The following is a 21151-nucleotide window of genomic DNA, read 5'->3' as shown; positions in this document are numbered from 1 at the left end:
AAGCCCCTGGTATCACATGACACGTTTTCCGCCCCGCTTTGTGGCGTCTCGTTCGACGATGGCATCATGTTTGAACGTCGAGGCCGCATGACCGCAATGCGTCTATCGCAAACACCAACCCCGTTCCCGAGTACGCGATAATTACGTGGATTGCGTCGAGCCAGCTTCTTCCAGGGCAGGGTCTGCCACCGACATTACTGCCCGTTTATCCCAATTGACCATCGTCCGCCATGTTTTCCACCAAATCGGTCAACTCGCTCAAGAACCTGTTCGCCTCCTACCACGAACCCCTCCCCCTGTCCAAACAGCAGTCTCAGAAACTACTCGACGGTCTCAAGACATCCTTTCGAAAACAACTCGACCGCGAGTATGGAGAATCCTCCGAAAGCCCACCGCCTGCCACGAAACATGCCGATTCGCCCAAGCCTATCCGATTATCCGCTACGAACCGGCATTTGAAGGATATCCTCGCGAATCCCCTCTTCAGCTATAACAAGGATGTCACATCAACATTCCCCACGAAAATATCTACGTCAGCGCTGGTCACTCCGCAACGCGATCCCATGGAAGTTTTCGATCATGCCGTGGCTAGGGGATTGATGACACCAAAGGCGGCCATTGGTTGTATGATTGCCAAATCAAAGCAGCTACAAGCACAGGAGCCTGGCCTCGGAGGCCTTGCCTCGGCAGGAACAGCAGCGCGTATTGTGCGATGGCTCAAATCATGCGGCGCGGAACAAGATCTTCGATTCCTGGACAACCAGACTTTTGTTCGAACATTGGCTCCATTCTTGGTTGCTGAGGGCATGGAGGAAGTAGCTTGGGAGTGGTTATCACGGACAATCTACGATCCTTCTAGCAAGTTGTCCAAGGAGAAGCGCTTGAAGAGGGCATCTCATCTTCTCGGTGAGCTTGTCCGGACAAAATGCCAACCCCAGTATGGCAACCTCGATTCGGGTATTTCCACCATGCTGCAAGCGCAGGAAATGTTCAGAGCCAGCCCTCTGCTCTCGGAACTATTGGTCTCATCGTGGAGGTCGGTCTCGTGGTTCTCCACAGTCGAGGCCTACAGCCGTCCCGCGCCATCCGAAGAGCTCTTCGACGCCCACATTGCCACGGCTGATCGTCTACCGCAGCCATTCCTCATGGAACGGGCTCACCTTCATCTCTATCACCCAACACACCCCGACCACGTACCGGCGCTCCAGTTCTTCAAGGACAAGGAGAGACTACGGAGACTGGTGCATGCTGTTGGGCCTAAGAAGTCGAGGCCTGAGAAGTTGAGCGTTGTCTCCTGGCTTGCGTTCCTTGGACATGACACCGTCAATCATCTGACTCAGTCGGGCAGAACTCAAGAGGCTCAGGGGGTAACGGAGTTGTTGCAGGCGGAGGTTGCAAACCTATTCAACGACAAGTTGGAGCCAGCTTGAGGGTTATGCAGGATATCTACCTCTACATAATCAGGCTGGATAACTACTATGCCTCTTGAGCATACACCCATATCTCCTGAGCCATAGTCGCCGTCATGCTTCGGTAGGCCCTGAAAGGAAGCTCCGAGCTGAGGCAAACAGGCAGGGAGATGGAAGGGAACTGGTTCATCAGTGCCCAGCTGCGTACAGGGACGTGCGCCAAACCAAGTTCCAAAGAGAACTCTTGTACCATAGAAGGATTTTAGGAACAGCGATTACCAGTTCATAGAGCTGACATTTTACGATACCATGAGTCGGAGCATATCACACAGAAGCGCACCATCAAGTTGCATAGGTGGGAAATACAAATATTTTCAAAATCAAATCAAAATCAATCATTGCCTTGCTTTTTATTTCATGGTATCTATCGTCGCGATATGGCAGACATTTCACTTAGTCAGAATCGCTCTGTGCTGCGTCGGGCGAGAAGCCCTGGAACTCCTCCTCAGACTCGTCCGGCGCAGGACCCTCGCCAGCGTCGGCCTCCTCCTCGTCACTGTCGTCCTGCTCCTCGATCTCAAAGGCGCCCGAGATGTCCCATCGGTCACCCTTGGCGCTCTTGCTGACGTACTTGATGAACTTGAGGGCGCCGCTGTCGCGCAGGACGATGGTCATCTTGTTCCAAGCCGCAGCCTGGAAAAAGAGGATGTTGTCGTCGTCGCTGCCCGTCTTGTACACGGCAGCGTCCTCATCGGCGTCGTCGTCGCCAGACATGAAGATCTCCTGGCCACCAACCTCGTCGGCCTCCCTGGGCACGGGCTCATCCTTCTCAACGGCCTTGCCCTTGCCCTTGCCATTTGTCTTGGCCTTTTTGCCGTTCTTCTCGGCTTCTTCCTTTTCCTCCTCCTCTTCCTCATCGTCGCCCCAGTCAGGTGTAGGGGTGAAGCCGAGGTTAATCTCGACACGCGCCTTGCCCTCGTGGCCGGTGGCCAGGGTGTAGTCCAGGCCTCGGCGGAAGCGACGAGCTAGGAGATCCGCGCTCTCAATGGTGGTGTTGGTGGCCATCTGGAGCCATTGGCGGAATTGACGGCTGGGAAGGAAGATGTCGAGAAGCTCCGTGATGGGCGACTCTTCCTGGGAAGTGCGCAGCTGATCAGGGCCGCTGGGCTGCTGGTAGAGGTAGCGGTACTTGTGAGGCGGCTTCGCGACACGCCATGATGAGGTCTTCTCTATCGTGGGGGTGTCCTCGGGTGTGGGCTTCTTCTCCTCAGCTTCGACATAGGCTCTGAGGCGCTCAGCAAACTTCTTGCAGAGAATGTCGGTCAGGGTGATCTCAAACACCTCGTTGAAGTGCGACGAGATCTGGTCCAAGGTGTCAGGCACCAGGTACGTGGGTGAGAGGTACTTGAGCAGGAACTCGAGATCAGCCTCGTCAAAGCCCTCCTGGCCCGACTGCGAGCTGTCGACCTTGATAACCTGGGGCTGAGGCATGTCGTACTGGGCTGGGTTGCCCTGGAGCTGCATGAGACCGCTGTTCTTTGCATTCCTCTCCTCCTCGCCCTCGATGTAGCCCTCCTCACCGAGCTGGGGGATGTGGAACCAGCCGCTGATGGCCATGCGGATGCGGCCGCCGTCCTTCTCGAGTTGCTCCTTGGTGGCGGCATGGTAGACCTCCTCGACGTCGTGGAAGCTCTCACCAGGCTGAACAGCGAAGAAGCTCAGCTGGTTCCATGCCGGGGGAATGACCTTGGTGACATCGGGCAGAGGGGTCTTGGCGACCTCACCGTCCTTGTCCGTGAGCTCCTGGATGGGGAAGAGGCGGAGGGCACCTCCCCACTCGGGCTTCCAAGTGTTATCGGGGTCGACGAGGTAGAGGATGTAGCTCACGCGGCGGCTGCCGATGACGTCGTCGTGGCAGAGCAGGTAGCAGCCGGGTGTGTAGATGTTGATGGCCATGTCGGTCTTGCGGCCGCTCAGGGGACCGCAGGCGGTGATGTGGGAGACGTAGTCGCGGAAGGACTCGGAGTAGATGGCGTCGCGGAGCTTGAGCAGCGAGGGGAGCTTGGACAGGGACTCGTCGTCGAGGCCGTCGAGGTTGGCCAGGTCCCCCGACTGGTGGATCTTGTAGATGTCGGTCTCCTTGGGGGTGAACTCGACGTTGGCCTTGATCTCGGCGCGCACCGACCGGAGGAGCTCGTCGTTGACGAGGCCGTTGATGACGGCATGCTTGTAGGGCGCAGACTCGGCGTACTGCTCCGTGTACGAGTCGAGCACGTCCTTGTCAAAGAGCCCGGCACGGAAGCGCTCCTTGGCCACCTCTGCGCTGAGAGCTACACCGTCAAAAGTCAGTGGGAGAGCTTGGGGGGAGGAATTGAGAATGCGCACAAGGCTTGGGCTTCTTGCTGATGGCGGCCGAAGCATGGGCGCGGGAGTCTGCCTTTCTCTTCATCTTGTCCCTGGGCAATTGACTCTTGCAACCAGAAATTGTGCGGATGAAAGAGTTTTGGAGGAGAAGAATTTCGGGGCGTTGGGAGTGTGCGAAGTCGCAAAAAGATGGGCTGACGTCGCCAATCTATAAAAATTCTGGCTCCGAAAATCGACCCATCATTCCATGGGCGGTTCGCGCCCCTTGTACCCTGCGTCTGTCTGTCGCATTGAAAAAATACACGGGCTGGGGGGGGCAGCCACAAGATTTTTCTGTCAATTCAAGATTTCTTTGTTGTTAAAAATGTCTCTCAAGATCGATTTCCTACATATTACAGGTCAATTGCCATTGGCAGTGTCTCTGCTTGCTGCACCGAGTTGTACTCTTTTGTAGCCGCCACGGGCGCTAACACGGAGCTCCCATGATGATGATTCGAGAGCTCCACCGCCTTATCTGATCGCCTGAACCACCATGATGCACAGTGGATTATGCATGTATTATGCACCTAGACGCCTGCACAACATTGGCAGACTCATGGCTCTGAGATGGAAAGGATCCAACTCCAAGACAGAGGGCAATGGTTTGCATTGGTCTTGTTTTAAGACTCAGCTAGAGCCGCCGAGGCTGGCGCTTAGTTTACCAATAAGCTCGAATAGGCAACATCATACCAAAAGAGTTGGTCAAAGCAGGGAGACGGGATGAAAGGAAACACTAGCAGACAAAAGTCAGAGACTCAACAGTAGGTAGACTGGAATCTATTCTCCAAGAATTCCTAGAATAATCAACTTTTTCGCGTATAATCATCTCTCATCACATACATCATCGCTCAACTCCCGTCTATAAATCGCTTGTCCGCAACACACACACCGTAAACTCCCAACTTACTTGGCCTTGCGGTCATCCACCGACTTGCGCAGCAGCGAGATGACCTCGGAGGGGTCCTTGGCTCCGAACACGGCGCTGCCGGCCACGATGACGTTGGCACCGGCATCCGCGGCCTGGTCGATCGTGCCGGGGCCTAGACCGCCGTCGACTTCGATGTTGAGCTCGGGGTACTTTTCTCGGAGGGCCTGGACCTTGGGCAGCTCAGAGGCCATGAACTTTTGTCCGCCGAAACCGGGGTAAACCGTCATGATCAGGACCATCTATCATTCCATGTCAATATCTGTCCGCAAAAGCCAACCAGGCGAGATCTTACATCAGGTCGCTCCTGCTCCTCGGCGTTCTCCAGAATCTCCCACAGCACGTCGACAGAGGTATCAGGCTTAATAGCGATACCAGCGAGCAGACCGTTGTCGTGGATATATCGGATCAGCGCCTTGGGGTTGGTCTTCTCGTCGGTCTGCTGCTCGGGACTCTCGGCGTCGCTGGAAAAGGCAGCCTCGTAGTGGAAGCAGTAGAGGTTGCATCCGGCCTTCTTGAACTCCTTGACCCATTTCTTGGGCTGATGTCCCCATAATTAGCCCCTGCTCATACTCTGTCCAACGCCTAGAGAGTGCTGTTTACCTCTGCAATCATCATGTGGCAGTCAAAGGTGCCTCTGCCAAGTGCCTCGGTGGGCTGGTCGACGTGGCCTCGGATCGCGGCGACGACGGGAGGTCCAAAGGTGATGTTGGGGACAAAGTGACCGTCCCTATCTCAGCAGTCAGCACTCCATCGCACATGGCAAGAGACTCGTCCGCCATGGAGGCGCACTTACATGATGTCGACGTGCAGCCAGTCGGCGCCCTGCTCCATGGTGCGAGCACAGTCATGACCGAACTGAGCAAAGTCAGCCGACAGGATGGAGGGCGCGATGATGGTCTTGGGGGCCATTGTTGAGGGCGTCTACGGTCAGCTGGCGAGAGGGAGACGGAGGTATGATGGTGGAGAGAGAATAAGAGGTGACTTCATGGTCAGAGACTGTTTGGGGGTCCCGTCTTGGTGGGGTTTCTTACCCTTTCGCCAGTGACGTTGTTGGCGGGGTCGTCTCTTCAGGTCCCAGGAACCCATTGGCGTTGCTCTCTTTGGCCAGGGACCTTTGGTGGGGCCTTTAACCAGTCTTGCCAGCAAAAGGCCTGCTCAATCTCTCCAGGTTGGCTCGGCGTAATGGGTAAATTGGGAGAATTATAGATAGGGCCGAACAAGGGTGAGTTGCGGATAAGAAATGGTGTCATGGTTCTGGTGTAAGTGCTGGTTCGACGTAAAAGATGTGGGCATGCCTTGCCATAGATCAGGAGATAAAAGAGGTATGAGCAACCCACCAGACCGACATCTTGGAGGTTTGCTCCAGATGCTTCCTATCATCGATGACATGCTCTTATCTCTCCGAACTGGAGTCATGAGCCTTTGCCGTGTTGGTAATTCGACCTCGTTCAGCAGATGCCAGTCCAGAGCGTAACAAAGCGTAACCCAAGTCCATGTGTCTTCAACGTAAATCCATTCGTAATTAAAGGCGGCCTTGCGGCAACCGTATAGTCTCTCCGGTATACATGACTGGCTCTGTAACCTCGATGTTGTAAAGAAGAAGCTCTCTCCCGTCGCCGTCGATAGAATTACCCCTTCCTTTCGTTAAACATGTTCCCTCTCTTCAAACAACTCCCACCGCCCATCCCAAGCAATATCCGTTCGATCTCTATAGGAGGCTTGTCCCTCACAGAGCGAGAGCCATCATGACGGCACCCAGCACTCCGGCCGCTGTTCCGCGCGAAGCACCGTTGCCGCTATCGGCCGAGCTGGTCTCGGCGGCACCGCTACCGCTGGTCTCTGTCGAGGTGCCGGTCTCGGTCGTAGCCGCAGCAGTACCGCTGGCAGTACCACTGGCGGTGTCGCTGGCGGCGGTGTTGCTACCACTGGCGCTCGCGGCGCTCGCGCTCGTATTCGCACTCTCCTTGGCCGAGTCCTTGCAGACCACCTCGTCGGGGACCTCAACGCCCGAGGTGGAGCAAATCTTCTTCGCGTAGTCAACCGCAGCCTCCTTGCCCTTGGCGTCGCACTCGTCCTCGAGGCAGCACGCGATGCCGTCGAGGAAACTCTCGTTGCTGCAGATGCACTTGAAGTCGAACTGGCCACATCCGGCGATGCCCTTGCCCGTGGTGTACTTGTCAACACAGGGTTGCTATACACAAAAATCAGTAAATAAAATGATACACAGCTTGCAATGGCGACTTTTCACGCGACGAGCGGTGAGATTGCGGTCGTGATCAGGGGGGCACGTACAGCGCATGTAGGGAGCTTATCCTGCTGAGCAGACGCGAGACCCGCGAAGAGGGCAGCGATGAAGAGTGTAGACTTCATGATGAACAGATTGCGAACCGTGCAGATGGTGATGTCTTTGTTGAAGAACAGAATTGAACAGCGACAGCAAAAGACGGACGAGAGAGCTTGGCCTTTTGTATGCTTCAAAACTAGGTTGTTGAGAGCATCAGCTTCGGTCCTTCGGGGTCATCGGAAGGTCCCCAGCTGCAGGGCGACGGTTAATTATAAGGCCAACCCCGGAAATCATGGATCATGGGCCTAAAACGCGCCATTCCCCAATGATGTCCAAAAACCCAGCCAATCGCCGCCTCGTCGCAATTCCACGGGTTCTAGACCGGGAGATTTGATGCCGGCACATGAGTCTAGCAGCGACTATTGCAGCGAGTACGACAAAGTTCAACAGGGTTGGACAAGGAATTACAGTTTACGTACGTGGTAGCTTGAATTGTTGGGTAGGATTGTCATCCATGAATAAGAGATCAAACCTTGGAATCAATAAGAAACACACATTGGATGGGAAGTACGTCTGTCCACGAGGACATGTCCCGCTCAAGGCCAATTTCCCCACTGACGATGGCGTCTCAATAGCAGCCATGGATGCCTCAATAATGCAGGCTTGCTACCTATGTGTTCAACGACATTCAACCATCACAAATAGGTATGCAGCCCATGCCAAGCCTTAAACTATACCATCTTCCAATATTGACAATAACAACCTGTCTGCTATTCCTCAGTCTATAAGCGCCAGCTCGCTTCTATCTCGGGTCCAGCCCAGTTCCATGGATGACAATCAAAAGACTACATGTACCTAGCCCCATGCTCAATAGACGCTGCCTCCTGCGGATCCTCCTGTCTTGTCCCCGGCACGGCACCCATCAGAAACTCGTCACAGTCGCACAAGGAAGGACATAATGCAGTTGGTGCCACCCGTCAACATGTACGTGATGCTGCCTGCACCTGCATGCCATTGTGTTACCCATCCATGGATGCCGATGCCCACCCGCAGCTCTACCCTGACCTGACCCCGGCTTGTTGGTCGCTCCTCTTCCGAGGGTCCGGATTCATAGCGCAGCCCTACAGCCAGTGCGAATACGTACTCGAGAAATACGCATGTTGGTTGAAAGGAGCCCAGGCCTTTTCGTGGCTGTGACTGTGACTGCACATCACACTCTCTTCCCTTGCTTGAGCAGCTCCGACACCTTGGGGGCAATACGAGAGTGCTTCGGTCGTTTCGGCGGTAAAAGTCCACCAGCGACACAGCCGTCTTCTCTGGCAAATCTTCATGAATGAAGTGGCCCGCTTCCGGAAAGACTTGCAAGGCGTATTTCCCTGTACACACACTCTGGTAAGTACCCAATGTCTCAAGGGGTGTCACTGAATAGCGCCGACATACCTTGCATCTGGCCGATGGTCAACTCAGTGTCAAGTCGATCAGTCCCAGCCAACAGAAGCAGTTTTCCTCCTCTAGCCTCGAGGAATTTCTTGCTCAGCCCGACAAACCAGCCTTCCCAGAATGGCTGCGTTGCGCCCAGGTTGGTCCGCCATCTCCAAGGACGCGTCGGGTCTTGGTTCTCGTCGAAGACCAGCAGTGCAGGGACAGACGTCCGGGCAGAGATCGAGTTGCGGATCGTTCGCGATCGGACATGCCAGTCAATACCTGCCTGCAGCGTCGCGAATCCCGAGGGTCTCGTAGATAGGTACGTATGCATGCTCTGCAGGGCATCGATGGCTGAGCCCTCCACCACATCCAGCACGACATACCCCAAGACCGATGTTCCCAACCGGCCCGTCTTGGCCAGGTCAGTCACGACGGCTCCACCAAGGGAGTGTCCCACGAGCACGATCGGGGGCATCCCTGGCCACTTCATCTCAGACTTGGTCAGCTGGATGACGTTGAAGAGATCTGTCGATAGTGTCTCCAGCCTCAGATCCAGTGCCGCGTCTCCCGGTACAACCGTCGACCCGTGACCTCTGCAGTCGAGGGCGAGAATGCCAGCCGCGGGCAGGCGTTTTTTAATCTCAGAAGCCACCACGGCAAACGACAGCCCAGAGGATCCTCCTCCATGATGCATTACAAACAGTGGCCCCTTGTCCACTGGCGATGTAAGGTAGGCATGATAGACCACCTCGGGGTCCTGCTCCGACCTCAGGGACAACTCTCGCTCAAAGTAGGTGGTCCAAGGGATCTGCTCGAGGGTCCTACCACGGGCGACTCTGCGAAGTGTCAGTCCCGCCATGGATTCTCAGCAAGATGCGTTGGAACTACCCTTGAGGTCGAGCAAATAGCTTCTGGTTCGGCGATGGGATGACAGTGCCGGTGGAGGAGACGGACGATGCCGAGGATGCAGACGAGGAGTCGTCGTCCACAGGCTCCGGAAGTTCAGGGACCTGATCAGTCTCCTGCTCCTCGTCCAGCTCGTTGAAGATGTCGTTGGACATGCCATACTTGGACTTTGCCCAGGCTCGCTGTAGGTCGCTCATGATGGATCATGGGCTGAGCTGAACTGAGCTGAGCTGAGAGGCGGGGTGCAGACGAGAGGCGTGCCCTCCACCAACGAAGAATGGCAGAGATGTTTTGACCGATGCTTGCGCTCGATGTTTCCTGCCTCTTTCTGCTTTGGATCCGTAGAGGAGCCGCTTCTCATCCGGTCCTCCCGCTCTCTCTTTCTTCTTTCCGATTCTTGTTTGTGAAGCCAGCCGCACTGATGATGATGGTTGGGCCACAGTGTCGGGCCTGTCAGCCAACCCGACTTGTTTGCAGGCGCAATTACTGGGGCACAGTGCTTGCTTCATATTTGGTTGTTCACACTGTAAGCGTCCTGCCATCCACTACCTGGATGTACAGTGCGGTATCAGTCCTCCTATTTTATGGCGTCTGGTTGTGAATCATGGTCAACATAATGTTCTGTCAAGCTCATATTTTAAGGCACTGCCATGGAAAGCACGGTCTGGCTCAAGGCCTGGAGGTATCGCTGGAGTGACAGGCGCTGACAGCTTGGACGAGGATTGGCATCAACATACCTAGTCATAAGAACACATGTGCGACAATTGAAGACGCTCGACCGGGGTATGATGGTGTTAGTCTACGGATTTCTGGAGTATAGGTCGGATGAGTGGTATTTTGTCACTGCGTCCGATGAGTATCAGGCTGAGTGTCAACTCGCCTCACCATTGCTTACGATTTACCCAACCATCTCGCCCCTCTGCAGCGCAACCACGAGGCCATGTGTTTCACTGGATGGCATGCACAGAGTACACAACCCTGATCAGCTCAAATGCAGTGACTGGGCCAAGAGTCATGACCTTTTCTGCATGGGGAGTTGATCATCAAGGAGGGCCTCAAATGCGTTGTAGGGTAAATCCATCAGCCCGGCCAAACCAAGACACACCCACCGTTCCAACTTGGTGGCCTCCTGTCAAAAGGACCACGACTGATGGAACCTCATAGTACTTGCCTCTTGCTCACTTCTGTGAGACAAAGTGTTGTTACAGTGCAGGATCGAAAAGTATCTCCACCTGTTGGGCGGTGCCAGCTCGATCCGGCGTTATCTTTCAAGCACACCCGCCTCGCGTAAAAGGTTTTCAAAAACATCCATCGGCGAGTGAATAAGGCATACTTTAAAAAATTCGGTAGTTTTCCGTACTCACAACCAAGAGCCCCATACTTTCATGCTCGCATGATCTTACGCATGCGTCGATAGGGAAACTGCAAACCCAATTGGAAATCGCTTGCCTTTGCAGAGCCACTGGAATCTCACTCGCACCCTCGTCGGCGCGCATCCTCGTTAAACTCTCGGCGAGATTAGAAACAGGCGTAAAGCCTGGTCTTGTGATGTTAGTTAACTTCCCTGTTTTAGCCGACCAAGCTAAGAAGATCAATCGCCTAGTTGGGGAGACGAAGTTGGCTGTCTGGTGGAGTGCCTGGAGGGGTGTCTGTCATATTCAGATGGATGATAGAACTTGGTCTTCCTGGCCGACAAAATGATATCTTGAATCTGTCACAATGAGGAGGGGCTGTGGGGAGTATAGTAGAGGATCTTATGTGTTGGTCCCTGGACACTAAGGGACCATTAGGGGCTGCAAGCGACGAACGCGCGTCAACTACGTTCATATTTGGGGTACCCATCATCACGATAGAGTTGAGACTTTACCCTCATGATCACTGTAGACGACCATAGACGGTCTAAGTGAGTACCATCACTTCCGGCTTCCGGGAAACCGAGCTACGAAAGGGTTAACCAAATAACATAGTTGCTAGATAGTCCGAAGTTAGCCAACCGAGAAAGAACGCTGATCATCGCCAACCCTTCCCAAGCTGTCCCTCAAGATAAAGAAGGAAAAGGCCGCTGACCGAAAATAAGAACTCACATCCCCAACCAAGGGCCCAAAAAGCAAAAATCCGTCGCAAGGGAGATCGGAAGTCTGAAGTTGATGGTTCCGCGTACCAGGGCCGCGGCTTGAGAGATAATCAGAAATCGTTTCCCTGGGCTATTTCTTGACCCGGGGATCAATGGTCCCATGGTAAAGTGACATGGTGTCGCAGACCTTAGTTGTCGATCTTAACTGATTGAGCCAGCCTACCAACCTAGGCGTCGCAAAAGAAAACATAAAGTCTATCCAACTGCAATGAGTCCCCAAATGGGTTAGGCAAACGAGACCGCAACATCAATTGCAACCCAGTTTAGGAACCAACAGTCTCGGTAGGAAGTGCAACCGGTTTTCATCGCCCGCCACTAGAGCCACTCCAACTTGTTCCTGCATGTTCGGACCGGGCCCCCGGCATCTGTACAGATGCAGTGGTGGGCGAAAGAGAAGACCGAGACTGCTTCCTTTGAAGGGGGGAGAAAGCGCGTGGGCAGAAAAATAGAGCATCTCAAATAGGTGACCATACAAGCCAAGTGGCCTTCAGATCGACCCAACGGTCGAGGCTCTTTTGTCTCCAATCAGACACTGCCTCTAGTTGAATGAAAGGCACTGGGATGAACGTGCGCCATCAAAGCTCGGTGAGGTCACACCTCGTAACCTTGTCGGGTTTCCTCACAACAGCCAATCCATCAAGGCAAGGTGAATGGCAGGTTGGCCTGGATCTGTGAACGTGGGGGAAATCTCGTTAATGTCCGAGCGTGGGGGCTCTGGCAACCTAGAACCTGTTCCGATTCCGGTAAAGATCATCTACCGCTCCAGAATGTCTTTCGGGGAACGCTGGGAAACAACGGGTTGCTCAACAAGGACTAGAACAATCAGCCCTCCCTGTGGCAGCGAGCAGATGGCGAGCAGACGCTGCCCCAAAGACGCGGGGGACCTGAGACTTACTGTAGCTGAATAAGTCACAGGTCTTGGGCTACTGTCAGAGTCTGGAACAGGCAAGACGCCCCTCGGACATTTTCCTGAATGTCCAAGGGGCTGCATCCATCAGGGATCTAAGACCCCGTGGATCGATCTAGCGGTGGCGTCTCATGCAGTCGGTCATTTTATCTCTGGGGGCCAGCAGGGCTTGGTGTTCGATCGGCCTGACAATCCTTTCCCACCTAGATCGAAGGGTACTGTCACTTTCAGCTCATCCAGGTATGTAGAGCCGCTACTGCATGTCTGTCTTCCTCCCATGTTCGCGCGAATCGTTTGAGAACGAGGATATGGGAAAGTTGAGAGGCAGACGTATTTCTCATGTAGCAATGAGCCACCAACGGCGCTGGATACGCCACCCCACTGATAATATGCTACAAGATCCTGTCAACTGTTGCAACATTAGCCGTGTGGCAAACGGATATCTTCCGGTCAGAACGGCAAGAACTCGCGCGGGCTCTTGATTCGGCAGTAATGAAATGGCTAACTCGAGAGAGTAACGGTCGCTGCTGCTTGACGCTATTGCAGCCCTTGAACCGGCATTTGGCGTAACGTTCCGGCTGTTGGAGGAGGGTAACGGAAATTATGCGCCAATAGCTGGATTCTGATCAGTAACATCCAGCCTGTCCGAGCGAAGAGGGCTGGCCTTGGCAAGACATAACCGAGTCAGTCAAGGTCGCGTCAGAACTCCGTACTTGGTACCAAAGGAAAGACACGATGGAGTCAGGGTCTTGCTCGCGGCAACAACCGGCGACTTGTGATTCCGTGGTGGCCCCCGCAAGAACTGGAGAACTTTACGGCACTTGAATGCTCCAGCCGCCGCTGGCGTGAGGCAGTTTCGATTTCCTTTATTTTGACGAAGAGACCTGGCTTGGTCGTAGCTCGAGTTCTCGTAACAAGACGGGGAGGTGTACAATCCCTCTGGAATGTACAAGTCGAGGAGCGTGTTGTCTCACAGGGAGGCTAACGCCTGGGTGATCCGAGTGGATAAAACCCTGGTAGATGCTAACTAATGGCTGACAGAGGAGTCCGACCTTGGTCGGCATTTTCTGATCCCATCCGATTCATGTGCTGAAAGCATGTCATCCCTGCTCGGTCATTGCGTCCGTTTTGGGTGAAGCTTTGAGGCCCCGTTGCTCTGGGTGTTTCGATCAATGACAGCACCATGCGTCGCCAAGAAGAATCACGAGAGGGAACATGTACATGTAACATGAGGTGTATGCTGATATCACCGCCAGGTGAGAGAGTGTCTGTGTCTGCCTCTGCCTCTGCCTCCCAGCTGAGTGGCACGGGGGGTGGAGAGCACAGACTGCCGCAGACGCCCTGGAAAAAATTGCGACTGCATCCCATCCGCAAATCCGGAGAGCCGACCAGACGCAAGATTTCATCAGATTAAGGTGGATCTTGATCAACCAGGCCCCCGTAAATGGTCTCGTGGAGACGTGCGCTCCCTGTTGTGAGAAGTGACGCAAACTGACATGCCTGCTGAGAATCTGCTGTGTGTCTGACAGCTCTGTAGTAGATTGGAGCGCAAATGGAAGCTAGTTGCGTGTTTGGTCGAAACCTTTAAAGGCCGTGGATGGAAGAGAAGGAGATGATGGTATCCGCGAGCCCTCTGAGACTTGAAGGCTTGGTGTGTACATTTCTACTGGTGCCCATCCAGTTTACCCACTCCGAGAATGCAGTGTCCCGTCATTGGATCTGGCAGGTTCTCTGCGTGTGCTAGGCAAAGAAGGTTGAAGGATGATGGCATCCCTCAACCTGGTCAGGTTGGCAATGGCCACATCGGACCATGTCTCGAACCGTTCGATGTGAGAAATGACAAGAACTCCGCAAACTACCACGGAGTAAGCTGCGTAAGAGGGAACCTTGAGGCAAGAGGACAGGCCAAAGAACGGGCGCCTCAGGGGTTGAGAACGGGGTACAGCGGTGCGTCGGCAGCTCCCAATGGACGAGTTGAGAATGGGAGAATAAAAATGGCAAATGTCGCTCTCTCTAGCTTGCCCAGGCGGGGACGATCCTTGAATGATGGGTGGGCCGGCACTTGGTAAGTGGCCTCCATCTGGTGGAGGGGAGGGGAGGGGAGGGTGAGGTGGAGGAGACAGCGGAAGCAGAGAGATAGCGCACCTCTTACAGAGATCTCTGCCTCCCGATGAGGAAGCTTGGAGCATGACAGGGCACGTGCGTCTGCGGGAGGCCGATTCCCGTCGCTTCCTTCCCAGAAAGTGGGTCTGAAGTCCCTGCCAAGCTGAGCCTTGCTCTTTCCTGCTTGGTGCCCTGTTCCTTGTTCATCACACTGGCCTGGCACTGACCTGACTGCGAAATCTGCTCTCTCTGCCTTCTCGTCGGTTCCGTCGCACGCCAATCGCGGCCAAACCGCTCTGATGAAGCCTATTTCGACTTTCTTCCTGTCAGTCTACTGCTGGCTGCTGTCGCCACTTGCAGCCACTCGCTTTCCAGCCACTCGCAAGCTCCGCCCCAACTCAGCTAGCGGCGGGAGTACCCTCAGCTTGACACCTGAACCTCCAACGGGAGCATCCTGAACTCTCCAGCCATCCCGGTCACTGCAGCACCTGTTGCCATGCCATACCATGCCTCTGAATTAGCATCGTCGCTGTCCCCGTGTTGGTTTCCACCCGAGATGCGATGCGAAGAGATCAACATCTCAAGATGGAACCCCCGAACTGAACTGCATTCATGACCCATCTTTAGGGGTCTTCTCGGTTGTTCAATGGTACGCTTGCACTGGAACCAATCTACCTACCACCACTACCGAAACCTGTCAGAGCCACCCAGGCCTGCCAGAATCACCATAGCGTCCGGCAGCGCGTGATCCTTCGCCTCAGATGCAGCCTCAGCTCTTTCAGCTTTCTCCCTCATTGGGGTCCTAGCAGGGTCATGGCCGCTTACGGGGCTAGTTGGAAAAGGGGCTCTCGCCTCCAGTGTCCGGCTCCCCGCCTGGAGATTTCTTTGAGGCTTGGAGAAGTCGGAAACGGGGTCGCCTGGCAGCGTGTTTGTCCTGTCGGATTCGCCGGTTCCTGCTCCCAACAAATCGACTACCCGATACCGTATCCACAAGGCATCACAAAAGCTCGGGAGAGGGGTGATGGCAGCTCCAGCCAGAGATGCTATCTAGCGGGTAATGGTAGTGTTCTTGCATCTGGCTGGCTCAATCTGTCAGGGCATGAAGCAGGGAGACGCACAGACACGCCAGATCAACCTCTAAACAAGAACGCTTCCGTTGAAGCGACTCAGGAACCCAGCTCCAAGCTCCCTGACCACGGCGTGCAGTGTAGCAACGCTTGGGCTGAACCTTGTTCTGGCCCCCGTTACCACATTGGGGGTGACTTTGCGGGTTGGTCGGCCACATTGTTTGTTCGTAATTTGGAGCGCGCATCGGCGCCAGCCAGGATCCATGGATGTTGACGCGTCTGTGTCACTCAGTCATCTTGGTCAATTCAGTTCTGACGGGGAGTGGCTCCAAGACACGACACCACGCTAACTCCATCTACCCGGAATTTCCACAGCAATTAGAACTTGAGAGCGACAAGGAGAAAAAAAGGAAACGAGCAACGGCACCTTGCAGTAGTACATGGAGTCCATCTTTTGGATCTGGGTGGCGCCGTCGCAAACAAGCAGTTGGTCCCTTTGGACATGAGCATGACCATTGCTTTTTCTTCACCAAGGAGTGAGTGTCCGAATCTAGACTTCAAACACATGCATGTGCGAGTGCTCGACGGATGGAGAAGCCTGATCATTCTATCGGCGCTTGTCTCTCCCGACCAATGTCCACAGAGGCAGGCAAGCGGAGAGAAGAGAAAAGACAACAATTGTGCATGAGGTGTATGTATCCGCAACGCGCCCCTTGGATGCTATGGCACGACTCAGATCAGTGGAGCAGGGACCAACAACCGGCTTCCTGGTGACCACTCTCCAAGAAGTGCAAGACAAAAAGTGGGATCGCTCTGGACGCAGCCGCAGTTGGAAATTCTCTCTTTCGTCATTAGAAGAGGGTTTCTGCGGGATGGAACCTCCACGATGATGCCTCGGGCCCCCATCTTTGATCTGCCCTCCAGAGGAGGCCCCATTGCCAGGGGTTCGGACCAAAGACGGGCAGACGCTTTGCAGAGGCTGGAGATGGAGATGGGAGATCAACCATGTCGACTGGACAGTGGTGGTGCTTTGTGGTCCATGCAATCTTGGCACCCGCGAGCCCAGCTTGCAGGAGGGCGCTTCCGTATCGGGGTCGCAACTCATCTGCCCTGCCGCCACGGCATTCGTATACAGGGATAGAGGCTCGTAACAATAAGCCTGACAGAAGGAGGGACGTTGGTACGGATATACACACTACGTATCCCTACGGATCTGTTTATGGGCCTGGCTGGACTGCCTTGAGATCCCAATTACTGATCACAGCCCTAGTGGGTGCTTGAGCCGCTCCACGATTCAAGGTGCCGCATAGCGTGCTTACCTGAAACTCCAAAGGATCTTTATCTGTGGTCACGGATTCTATATCAGGGTTCGACGTCCAAGGGCTCCCCAGACGGATCGTTTCTCATACGATCTTGGAGGCTACCGCGTCTATGGGACTGAAATAGCTTCCAGATTGTTTCCCTCTCGGATGCTAGACTGGGCCATTTAAGGAAACTATCAAGACGTCGTCGTTGGATATCTCAAGCCATGCCATGCCACAGTCAGCACGACACCCTGAACCGCCAGCTCCTTTTCTCCGGCGTGCTCATCACGTCCTAGGCTAAGAAAGGTCTTGGCTGCTCGTCATCATCATATCCGTCCATTGATCCACGACAGACTCTCTTATATCTGGCCTCGGCCGCCACCCTGGGAACCGCGCAAAGACACTCGGAGAAGAAACGAAAGACAATACGGCAGGAACTCTCAGGCATCGTCGATCTTTGGCCTGTTGATAGACGCCCATGTCGTTCAGGTTGCACCCAAACTGCCTCTGACCAATATTACCCCCCGGTGGCGCTCCAGACGCTTGTTGTCACCACCCATTCATATCCACCATTTTAGTCGTCGGTACTAAGCGGCCAAATACCCACAGCAGGAACTGCGTGCTAGTCGGTTAACCCTCCGACTCGACACCGCGATTCCTCACCCCCCTCCCCGGTTCGTTGGCTTAGCTCCCGTTGGCCATCTTGAAAGCATAGGATCCTTGACCTTGGCTTACACTAGAAGTCGATCTGCCCCCCAGGGACAGGATTCAAATACTTCAAGGGGACCGCACTGAACCTGACCAGGGCAAGGCCATCGTTCTCGTTCTCGTCTCCATATTCTGTGCTCGGTATCTCGGCCCTTCCGCTCTCGTCAACCGGCTCGCAGGCGTCTCAGCACGGATTCACTGTCGTCTACTTGACTTGGCGAGCTTACTGTTGCCAACTCTGGGTCTCAAAGCTGCGGGTGCCGCCTTTGCAAGCAGACACCTGCACAGCATTCTCGATTGGCCCTGGCCTGTCACACGCCTCTCTGTCTTGCATACCTACAGGCACGATAGGGCACGAGTGCCTTTCTTTCCAGCCTCTTGCATCGCCGCCCAATACATGCCGCCATCTCGCCATTCTCTATGAGATCATTTCCAGGCCCGCGAATTACCTTGTCCTAGAACCATCCACTTCGCCACCACCCTATCTACCTTGCGACCAACTCTATATTTCTCATGCCTTCAAGAGCTCCTGGCCTCCCAACCTGATACTACAACTCATCCCCTGGACCACAGGACCTATTCCATGGCCCTCGCTATCTCGTCACCCAGTCACTCGAATCCCTACCTCTTTAGTTCTGGTAATCTGGTGACGGATCCCCTGTCATCGTCAGTGCCCATGATTTCGGTCATGTCTTACCAATACCCACCTCTGCCTCCTCTCAGTAATGAGATGGACATGGCACATTCAGGCTATGTGCCATCCTACACTGTCCCTTCACAACAGCAGCTCTCTTCCTTGGGTATGGCCAATGTCCATGATGCGCCATTGCCCAGTCAAGACCACAACATGGGCATCAAGGGGCCATTTTCAACGTCAAGCGCTACGCCTTTACACCCGCCGGAAACAGAAGCTCAGCAGCAACAGATGGGTACCTCGGGAGAAAAGAAGAGAAACAAGCTTGGATATCATCGCACCTCGGTAGCTTGTGGTAAGTTTCATCTCTGGTTTGCCGTCGTCCTCACCTTTGGTTAACCCACCCAAGGCCATTGTCGGCGTCGAAAGATCAGATGTATCCCATCCCCATCTGATGTCCAAGGTCGATGCATAAACTGCATCCGTTTGAAGAAGGAATGCAGTTTCTATCCGGTAGACCAGCCACCACCGGACGACTCACGAGCGAAGCAAACCTCTCGATCTTCGGCCGGGCCTAAGGGATCTTCTGCCTCATCATCGCCAGCGGCATCTACTAGCAACCCAACGGAGCGACCTAAACCATCGAAGCAACCTTTCAGCCCGTCAACAGCACAAGGGACGCCCGTCACAGCTCCAACAGTTACGGAAGCTCCTAGAAATGAGGGCTTCCCACCTGAAATGAGAGGTAAGTCATCTCTCTCGAACTATGGGCCACATGATACTAACAGGGATGTGAAGTGTCCTTACCATCGTCGACAAATCTTCCTGCATTTGAGATGGGTAACCAAAGTGTACCTACCTGGGTGCCAGCAGACTCATCCCAGAGCCCAACATCGAAAACAGCAGAGCCCAACCCGGCATGGCGATCTTACCCAGCAGAATCGCCCATGAGTGCCCAGTTCTCCCCATTCTCTGTGTCTCCAGCGTCGGCTGGTTGGGCATCTGGAAGTTCAGAACCCCCCTCTCGCGAAGACATGGCCTGGGCTCATTACGCGCCCCCAGTACGATCCATGTCCTATGGTGGCGAGCCCATGCCTGGCCATCATACACCTCAGTACCATCTGATGGCCCCCAGCCGACAATATGAGCGGAGATCTTCTACGTTATCCGATGTATACACTCCGGCGATGGATGGCATGGTTCCGGGATTTGAAGCAGGCACCACAACGAGTATGGATACGGCTGTTCCTCTCTCGGCCGGGGCAGTGCCCCCGACCGGCTTTGAGACTTGGGATCAATCACAAACACAAGCCAACTACACCTTCCCGCGGAGTTCAGAGGCCTACGGCGCCTGGATGTACGGGGAGAGGGGACGAGGTCCCCACCTACAGGCGGTTGACGCCAGCCATCAACTCACCGATAATGGGGCAACAGCTGGCATTTACCAGAACCGATAATGACGGATTCACAGTACAGGAGCATGTTTAGGTGTTGTTATTTATGAGCATTGGTTTATTGTGGCTGGCTTCTTGTTTTAGCTTGGGAAGTAGGGCTCATTAAGGCCTTCAAAACCGGGGCATCTGGCCTTGGACATGTGCCCCCGTACTTGTAATGTTTCATGCCAGGTATCGATATGGGGGAAAGGGCATATCATAGAGGCTAATACCCATTTTCAGATGGTGGTCTGTTTAGAAGATGGATGTTTCCGCGATCCTGAAGTTCCTAAGGTTGCGCGGGCTGCACTGTTAAACTTTGTCGTTGCTAAGCACCTGGTGTCTTTCCATGATAATCTTTAGATAAAGATTAGGTATCCTTCTAGCAAGCATGCCAAAAGTCTTGCAGAAATTATTCACCTCAAATATACTTCATTGTTGGAGGCCGCCTCACCCGACATTCAGGAACTCGCCCTCATATTTTGCCGATTGACACGGGATTCCGTCGCCCAAGGTCACGCTCTAAATCATGTCAAACCATTTTGGGGATCTCATAGTGCAGATAATCTGTAGGGGATTCTTCAGTCTCTACGTCTTCATGGTTGAGTACCATGTCATCCAGCAACGACTGCATACGATAATAGCAAGGGGCAGACAATTTCAAGAAAAACTACGCCTCCCGCAATGCATTCGACCTTTTTCGGACCAAGACCCAGGCATGCTGGACAGTGACATGCGCAGGGCAGCTACCGTGTTCGGCTTCTCGTGGTTATTCTCCACCATCGGCCTTTGGGTCGGGATACCCATAAAAGGCACGATACTTGACCCGATCATCATAGGTTTGGTGTTTGTCAACCCGATCTGTATGATATGCATCGTTTGGCTCGACCTCGTTCTTGCGAAGCGATATCGGCTGAGGTACCTTCGTCGAACTGGACGGGTGCTGGGGGGGCCGAGCCTGGAATCGGACATCAGTGGCCTGCGGGCTTTCATGTGAGAATCACCTACCAACTCAGACGGGTCAAAGAGTTGCTGGACGAGCCAATTCATGCTTGGTCCCGCTTGTTGGGGGCCGTGTGTGTTGGGGGAACGTTGGCGGAGCATGGCTGGCCGGCAAACCACATGAGAGAGGGACCGTGAGGTGCATGACGGGACAAAGAAGATGCACTATCAAAACATGCAGCATCTGTATTGGTCTCCATGATGTTTAATGAAGCATCCGGATGTCAGGCTTGTTCAAAAATTTCAATCACGCGCTGGCACCGTAACATTACTCCACCCAACCGCAGTCAAACGGTCTCTACTCGTTTCTTTTTCGTGGTGGAAGCTGCAGAGCTCATCTTATTTCCATGGCCCGATAATTGAGGTTTCACAGCAGGCGCCATATTCGATATCTCCATGTCGGCAGCAAAAGGATTGGTTGAGGGTGGCGGATCCGGCTCAGGCACGTGCCCCCAGGACCTATTGGAAGTTTGGATTTTAGCAAGGAAGACATGAATGCGATGC

The 21151-nt window shown here is 54.2% G+C and overlaps 6 protein-coding genes across 6 annotated transcripts; 2 read left to right on the top strand and 4 right to left on the bottom strand.

Moving 5' to 3' along the window:
* Positions 1-230: 230 nt before the first annotated feature.
* On the top strand, positions 231-1430 carry MRS44_000907 (uncharacterized protein; the record flags this gene model as incomplete). The annotated part of the gene is made up of 1 exon (XM_046267554.2): positions 231-1430. The coding sequence occupies one exon, from the start codon at positions 231-233 to the stop codon at positions 1428-1430; it is 1200 nt and encodes a 399-aa protein (XP_046138807.2).
* A 432-nt stretch (positions 1431-1862) lies between these two features.
* Positions 1863-3858, bottom strand: MRS44_000906 (uncharacterized protein; the record flags this gene model as incomplete). The annotated part of the gene is made up of 2 exons (XM_065624232.1): positions 1863-3739; positions 3795-3858. The coding sequence occupies 2 exons, from the start codon at positions 3856-3858 to the stop codon at positions 1863-1865; spliced, it is 1941 nt and encodes a 646-aa protein (XP_065479935.1).
* Positions 3859-4715: 857 nt separating this feature from the next.
* On the bottom strand, positions 4716-5649 carry MRS44_000905 (uncharacterized protein; the record flags this gene model as incomplete). Its single annotated transcript, XM_046278216.2, has 4 exons — positions 4716-4979; positions 5033-5278; positions 5341-5467; positions 5534-5649. The coding sequence occupies 4 exons, from the start codon at positions 5647-5649 to the stop codon at positions 4716-4718; spliced, it is 753 nt and encodes a 250-aa protein (XP_046138806.2).
* Positions 5650-6466: 817 nt separating this feature from the next.
* MRS44_000904 (uncharacterized protein) lies at positions 6467-7110 on the bottom strand (the record flags this gene model as incomplete). Its single annotated transcript, XM_046267553.2, has 2 exons — positions 6467-6931; positions 7033-7110. The coding sequence occupies 2 exons, from the start codon at positions 7108-7110 to the stop codon at positions 6467-6469; spliced, it is 543 nt and encodes a 180-aa protein (XP_046138805.1).
* An 847-nt stretch (positions 7111-7957) lies between these two features.
* MRS44_000903 (uncharacterized protein) lies at positions 7958-9552 on the bottom strand (the record flags this gene model as incomplete). Its single annotated transcript, XM_046267552.2, has 3 exons — positions 7958-8400; positions 8465-9285; positions 9338-9552. 3 exons carry the CDS (start codon positions 9550-9552, stop codon positions 7958-7960), a joined length of 1479 nt encoding a protein of 492 aa, XP_046138804.2.
* An 8609-nt stretch (positions 9553-18161) lies between these two features.
* On the top strand, positions 18162-19669 carry MRS44_000902 (uncharacterized protein; the record flags this gene model as incomplete). Its single annotated transcript, XM_046267551.2, has 3 exons — positions 18162-18567; positions 18622-18957; positions 19011-19669. 3 exons carry the CDS (start codon positions 18162-18164, stop codon positions 19667-19669), a joined length of 1401 nt encoding a protein of 466 aa, XP_046138802.1.
* Positions 19670-21151: the final 1482 nt, after the last annotated feature.

The sequence above is a fragment of the Fusarium solani genome (genome assembly GCF_023522795.1).
Source record: "Fusarium solani strain SB1 chromosome Unknown bctg00000000, whole genome shotgun sequence".
Lineage (NCBI taxonomy): Eukaryota > Fungi > Ascomycota > Sordariomycetes > Hypocreales > Nectriaceae > Fusarium > Fusarium solani.
The sequence above is the reverse complement of the archived record's forward strand: the minus strand, read 5'-3'. Positions and strand labels throughout refer to the sequence as shown.